The sequence below is a fragment of the Leptosomus discolor genome, chromosome 1 (assembly GCF_034619465.1).
Source record: "Leptosomus discolor isolate bLepDis1 chromosome 1, bLepDis1.hap2, whole genome shotgun sequence".
NCBI classification, from domain to species: domain Eukaryota; kingdom Metazoa; phylum Chordata; class Aves; order Leptosomiformes; family Leptosomidae; genus Leptosomus; species Leptosomus discolor.
Genome location: NC_141391.1, coordinates 115,717,856 through 115,725,552, shown reverse-complemented (window position 1 = coordinate 115,725,552; position 7,697 = coordinate 115,717,856). Strand labels below are relative to the sequence as shown.

The window sequence follows — 7,697 nt, the reverse complement described above, 5'->3', positions numbered from 1 at the left end:
CAATAAGAAATGTCCTGCTTTACGCATGATACTGTAATTATAGAATGATGATGTCAACGGCTGATTGTTGGCATAAACTGGCTACTTATAGCAGGTATGCGAGTTAATAAAGATAGCAGAAGATGGCAGAAATGAATTCTGAGAAATGATAGCCAGTTTTCTCCAGCAGTCAGCCTGATAAGTAAAACTCCAAGATTCTAGCTCTGCATCTAAATGAAATACTCTTTTTTCTCCTCTGCATTGACTTGGCTGCCTTCTGCATTGATAATGGCTGTGTCGGCATCAGGTGCATCTTCAGCTCCTTTTGCTTCATTTGTTAAATATGTTCCTATAGAAATCAGTATAACAGAAAAGAAAAAAAAAAAAAAAAGATAGATTAGGGTTTGTTTTAGCTTTGCATTATAGGAAGTACATTTCTAACAATGTTCCAATTACTTAATGAATAGACAAATATTTTTACACAATTTTAGTATACATCATACAGGTATGCTGAACTTTCTAATTTGTCTAAGAAATATTTACAGTATTAATACTGATAATGCATATACATAAATTCCAGTATATCCACAATGAATTAAGGAAATATTTTAATAAAAATCCACTTTTATCTAACTGCAGTAATATGCAATATATTTTGCAATTATAGAATAAGTGATAAAATCTTGGTTATTTCATGGAACAGCTACCCATAAAAAAGGAAACCAATTTTGAAGACTTAGATATTCAGAAACACTTATTTTTTAAAAAAAATGGCCACTGATTATTTTTGAATTTCTGTTTTTTCTTGATCATATCTATACTTTAATTTTACAGAATTGTATCATAGTCACTTCCAAGAATTACAAAATTGAGGTGGTTTTATTAACTGAGCCCACTCACATTATACTATCACAGATATCTTTATGCTCAGGATATGAATAAAAAGAATTGTGTACAATAGTCAACTTTCCCTTTGTGAGAAGCATTATTTATATTGGCATAAGATGTGTAACTGTTCATTCAGGAAAGTAAAAGAAAAAAGACACACTTTCACTGGCTCATTAAAAAAATCTTGTTTTTCCCTTACAGAGTCCAATCAAATTAAAAAGGTGTTTTTATCAGCTTATGTCTGCTAGCCATATGATTATTCTATCTAAAATGAGATTCAACGAGCTAATACCAACATTAATCCTCTCTCTTCTTTTCCTTTTTTCTTTTTTTTTGGGAAGGAGGGGTAGGGAATCAACCAAATTTTAACAAGAGGTCTACAAGCCATTCAAAGGTTAAATCTCAAGAAATTGTTTTGGAATTAACTAGGTCAAAATAGGTACATAGAGAAGCTTAGTCAGAAGTCAGCATCACTCCATCCCTATTATCTCTAATGGCAGTGGAACTGAAAATGAAGGGAGTAGAATTCTTAAGGTGAAATCTCCAAATAAAGTAAAGCTTGGCCCAGGAATGAACCTCTTACTCCCGTGAAATCATTGGTAAAAGACTCACTGATGTGATAACTCACCACTGGCTTCTAATATTATCTGTTGAATACATAGTTTAAGTATCAGCACAATTTATTAAAACGAAAAATCTTGTTCGCTCTGTCTTTCTATATATTCTGCTGAACTGTTATACTAATTAAAACTATGAGATCAATGTAATTAAGTGTCTAGAGCTAAGGGCCAAAACTAAGACGCAATCTTACCTCTTAGTCTCGCTAAATCACTGACTTATGAGATGACCTTGGGCACGTAACTAGATGTCCTTTGCCTCAGTCAGTCCACTGGAAAACGGTAAAATTCACAGGGACTTCACTTGCGACTGGACTGTGAACTGAGCTTTCTTGTCCAAATCATTTAGCAGATGGGGGAAGGCAAAAAGGAACAGCACTCCCAAGTGAAATCACGCCTTGCTTCCAAAACCGACTGAACTTCCACTAAATCTGTCCTACCTTTATGTCTTGCCAGGTATCGACCAAGGAGAATTATAGAACATAGCGTTACAAAGACAACTACAGCCACTATTCCTCCTATAAGAGCATGGTCAGGTCCGGTCTGTCCAGCCAAAGCATTTGGATCTAGAGGGAGAAACAAAAGCAAAAGTGGTCCTACACAGACAAAAATTGACATGAAAATCCACAATATCATCAAGTTTTATACTGATCATCCCGAAAATAGGGCATTTCCCTCTTTAATATTCAACACGGTTATTCCCACTTTTACTACCAGTATCTTATCAACAACATAGTGCTGCTTGTACTCCCAAATTGTTAAAGCCCTGAGGACATCACAGTTATGAAAAATATTACCTTATTCTTCTTTGGCAGAGGTTATTAAATGGGAAAGGTTTCTGGTTTTGTCCTAGTCATTTTACAACTGAAAACCTGGCCATAGCTATTTATAGGAGGAAAAACAAGGAATTGACAATTGGGGATCAGATAGCATCAGCAGAATAGTGTCTGCATAATACATAATTTATAGAACTGATTCTCAGTGGGGAACCCTTATATATTCTCTTCCTCTCATTCCTATCCTATTGCACCAGAAATAAAAAGGCAGATAAAGTGCAGCCGCGCCAACTTCCTCTGCACATGGCTGAGTCTGCATGAACTTGGTCAGATAAAGGTATCAGGCAACCTGAAAGATCATCATTCAGTCTCAAGCGTCAGTTTGCGAATTTGCTATGAATACTTGATTAACACCCAACGTGAGCAAGCTGTAATAGATATAACAATGTATTCACAGGTTCATTTTACTAACTCTGTGCAGAGCGCTAGGAATACTGCCAGATTCAAGCTTTCTGTGCTGATCATTTGCCTGTTCTGTTGCCTGGTGCTTTACAGAAGTTGCAAAGAGGCAATCATGGGAAATGGCGCTACTTAGGGGTGAGTAATTCTTTGGAGCTTTTGAACAATGAACCAGCAACCCGTGACTGTTGACTCACCTGAAATACGCAAAAGAAGGTAAAAATTCAACCTAAGGATCATGGTAAGATTTCTATTTTAACGAAAATGTCTCTGCTACGAAGTAACAGTAATTCTCTGAAGATGCTGTTAGCGTGTACTGTATGTTGCAATCGGTCTACTCTCACTGCTTCAAGGGCACTTCCCTTGTAGGAGCTGTTTATACCCTACAAATAGCTTGCAAATAACTTCTTTGCTTTGCAAAAGGGAAAGGCAGGAAAAATATTGACACAGAAAAGAGGGCAAGTCTGTGAAAATGACAGAAGAGCCTCCGATAATGCCGAGGTGGTGTGATTCCACGATACCATGTAACTGGACCACCTGCTGACCAGGATCATTGTCTAACAGTAAGATGTATGGATATATCTACATACACACAAGCGTACATAAATATAACATTATACAGATGAAATAGAAGAATCATGTTTTCCCCTCCTCTTGTAAACTGTCAGGTATACGGAAACTACACTTTCAGGTTTGCTGGTGAGTGGTATGGCCACTGTTACAGATACAGTTCTGCTCTGAACAGTCATGAGCCCATCAGGCATGGCTTTGTCATTTATTGCTGGCTTTCTGAGCTCCTAGATCTTTCTCTTTCGGCTGCTAAGAGGTCTTTGGGGAAGCTGGCCAAATCAATTCTGTGGACACGATGGCAAATAGTAGGTATTGGCCTCAAAAAAGCTAGAAACACCTTAGAAAGTCAGCTGTGCCTGCCCCCTTCCCCACGAACCTCCTGGCATGGTGTTGCTGTTGGTGGCATGACGCCGAGTACGCAGAATCAGTCCAAGGGGACATTTGCTCTATTTTGGTGATTAAAAATGATCCCGACTTCTGTGCACCAGAAGTCTCACAGGGAAAAGCAAGATGGCTGAAGTCTTGCCTCCCCAAGGCAAGAGCTTGGAGCGTGCAGCCATCCTTTCCCATGCCTTGCAGAGGCTCTGTTTTCCGAGGGGAGTAGGGAAGAGTGACTGCTCGCTTGAGAAAATGGAAGGTGACAGCTTGCTGCAGGATTGTCAGCCTGCTTGAGCCATCTAGCAAATTCCTCCTTCTGTGGCACCTGCAGCAATGTTGCCGCAAACCTCCTCCCTGCAGCAAAAAGGTAGTGCTCCTTTGTGCACTAAGGAGCATCGGTGTCCCCGAGTGCTGTGTGTGACCTGCAGGAGATGCTCTTTCCCAACACTCGGCCAGGAGCAGCATGAACATGTTTTCCCACCAAGAGCTAACTCCTGCTAGTATACTAGCAGTAAAATTACAGAATGAAAGGAGATATTTTAAGGGATAATATACTTCATGATGCAGAGCATAATCCAGAGAAGGGTTAGCACAGCACTTTATCTAGAGGCATTTTTTGAAAAGGTGATGGCAGTGTACAGCCTTAGCTCGATATCCAGATTTACAACATATCTCCTCTGCGAGCTTTAATAAATATTACAGATAAAAATCCTCACAATACACTGAGATGAATATGCCTTTGTGTTTTCATCCTCAGGTGATTTCCTATATATAGCTACTCACTCCTCCTCTGACATACCTGATGTGACTACATGAAGTGACCTGAAGCCAGCATAAACATAAGGTTCCCACCTATTAGTATGAATTAATGAGATTCTACTGCTGCTATAGGTTGACATTTTTAACTTTAAAATTAATTTAGGTATTCATTGGAATGCAAAAGTAGTATTGTATTTCTTCTATAATCTTTTAACCTTGGTATCAAAGCCAGATTATATTGATAAGTATTGCTAGGCAAGTTTGTCCATGAAAAATCTTGTACATTACATCTTATCATTATATTACCACTGAACAATACATTTGTTAAAACAAAAGGAAAGGAAGGAGAGGAAGAAAGAGGTGGAAGGGAAGGAAAGGAAATAAAGAAATATCCTCAAAAGTGGACAACATTTTCTTGGGAAACAAGCATTCTTTCATCTCAAAATGAAAATCTGTACAACACAAACAATATTCTGAACAGGAAGTGCACTTCATGAAAATATTCTCCTCACAGAAAAATAATGTTAGCATTAAATATAAATATGCTCTACATTATGCATACAGAGTAATGCACTATACTTGTGTCTTTCATGAAATGACCTAAGCCCCATGAGTGAATTATAGATTTGGGGCTATCTATCATCGTATAAATAATTGCTACATCAAAATGTGACTGAACAGTATCTGAAAGACAGAAATACAAGAGTTTGGAAACTATGCCATTTTGTATTTTAGGTATTTATACAGTGAACATGTAAAACTGTCCAAGTGTTCTGGGCACTTGTATTATCAATTCACATTAAAGTTCCTGAAAGCGCTAAGTGTTTATTTGGGCTCTGACCACTCTGCAGTTTGCTTTCCAAAAAACAGAACAGTATTCAGATTAATTTTAGATTCCTGTGATAAGCTTCATGGGTTTATGGGCTTATTTTACCAGGTAAATCCTACCCTGCCACACATGTAACTCCAGTGAATGAAATCTTAAGTATGCAATTGTGCAATAAATACTTATAATCGAGCTGTTTCCATAAAAACTACTTACTCTGTTCTTGTTTTAAATATAGACTGTTTTTTACTGCATGAGTGCAGGCAGCTACACTAGTCGCGGCCTGAAACAGTGAAATTAAAATTTTGTAATCAGACTACATCTTCTTCAAAGATCAGTTCTTTTTCTGTTTATTCCATCCTTTGATGAGCCTAAGGAAATCTTATAGCAAGATAATGACACAAAAGCTTGTAATTCTCTTTTATTTGTTTTTGTCCTAAATTTAGGAAGCCTCTTCAAAATACTGATTTCTAGCCTGTGAAGTTGCACGCATTTTCACCTTCTGGGATTTGCCTGTTACTGTTTGTTCACAAACCTACAGAAATAACACACTTAAAATGACTAAAGAGGAAAAAAAGGTATCATTCCTTCAGAAACGAAACACAGCAGATAAATCTTAGACCTATTAAATAAGCAGATAGCTGTTTTTTATGACCTGCTGACAAAGTTTCAGTGTAGAATATTTTTATATGAATTCACACATCAGTTAAGCAGAGAAATTTTGGAACATTTTTTCCACGCTTTTGCATAAAGTATCTGTTAATTATTCATCTAATTTCATTTTCTTTCTGCATAAGTTTCCTTCTTATTTATGTATAGTTGACTTGACTGAGCAGGCTGCAGGAAAGGGTCAGATAACCCTTTCCTGAGCAAAGGGAGAATAAGCACATTTGTGAATATTGAAATGGCATATTTTGGGGAATATATGCTCAAGTAGCCCCCTTTATTGCAGAATATTATTAACATGGTTTTTTTGGCTCAGATGCTGAAGTTTTAAAAAATCACTCTGAGCATGAGATGTACCAAGGTTTGAGGCATCCAAAATAATAATAATTTGTTTTGACCATTTCTACTAAAAGAAAAATTGGAAATAAAGGTCCTAATTTGCTGTGGAGCTTAAACAGCATTCACAAAATTAAGATGTATTAAGCAGATGTATTTTTCGTAAATTACTGTTCCTTAAGTCTGGGAAAAGAACAGGGATGTCCCATTTCTCAGAGAAGTACTGAAACTACCAGCCTACAGTCACTTTTACTGATTTAATGAATAATCAATTGCTGAGGCAAAGTAGAACTGCTCCAGCAAGGGATCCTGGGGCACGGCTCCATGTTACAATTTATGGCGCAGGAAAATCTCTTCAAGTGACTCCTGCTTCTTTTACCGTGTTCGAGGACTTGTTATCACCCCCCATACAACTTGCCAATACTTCATGTGTTTGCAAGAGTTTTTGGTTCTAAATCAGATCAGTACAGCAATGTGCATTTTAGGCTGGGGAAACCCAAAAAGCACAAAAATTAAATAAATTGTTCTGTCATATTTGAAGGGCTGTTGAATTGTTGCAGATGAGGACAGGGTGAAAATGAGTGGTGGGAGCCAGTGAAGGTTTCTGGAGAAAATCTAGCAAGGAACCACAAACCATGAGACATCTAAACATGCACTACTTTTAAGTGCACTAGCCAGAGAAGCACAACCCGAAAAACTGTGGGAATCAAGTAGTTTTGGGTTTTGTGAAGTCCACCAGTCAACGTAAGTTAAAATTAGAAATATTACCTGCTGAAATTTCCCTGTACTTCAGCTTAATTTAAGGAGAGAGAACTTGGGTGATCATGCTCTTTCACTCTGTCCAAATTATTTAAGAACCATGGATCCATCACAGTGATGTTTCAGAGACAGTAAAGATCTCAAGATTATTGTTTTCCTATAACTAACCTGAGAGGACTGGTTGCTGCAGGAGCTCACACCTTATTAGAGATCAGACAACCTATAGGAAGGATGCCTTTAGAAAAACCCTAACAGAGACAAAAGCTTCAGTTAAAATCTGTGCCCAAGAATCAATTTTTCATTAGAAGTTTTTCTCCATTCCAAGTACTTCAGTGTCCAATATGGCACAGATTCTGTTTGAAGCTTTTCACGTGGTTAGGTGGCATTTATAACATCTGAGCCCTTCCCATCTGACCTTTTTCCCCTTCCCCCCATATCCACTCTTTCTGCTCCTCTTCCTTCTTGTCTCATAATGGGTCAGCTCACACTGCAGTATTTGTATAATTCAGTTAAAAAGGCAGTCAACCATGACGCACAATCTCATTGGAAACCAGAGAAGATTTTTTTCTGCAGCTTACGGAACAAACTCGGTTTTGAAAATGTATTTAAGCTAATATAATTTGTCAGATTTAGCCATAGGGTCTATATAATTTTTAACTGTCCCACAAATGTAAGCTCTGGAAA

At 37.6% G+C, this 7,697-nt stretch overlaps 1 protein-coding gene across 2 annotated transcripts in view; it reads right to left on the bottom strand.

Moving 5' to 3' along the window:
• Positions 1–209: 209 nt before the first annotated feature.
• Positions 210–7,697, bottom strand: part of CADM2 (cell adhesion molecule 2) — a 124,207-nt gene continuing 116,719 nt past the window's right edge. For both annotated transcript variants that reach the window (XM_086462919.1, XM_086462912.1), the window contains exons 7-8: positions 1,925–2,050; positions 210–328 (exon numbers count right to left, since the gene is read on the bottom strand). In XM_086462919.1, coding sequence (XP_086319045.1) covers positions 210–328; positions 1,925–2,050 — 245 coding nt within the window. The remainder of the gene's footprint in view (positions 329–1,924; positions 2,051–7,697) is intronic.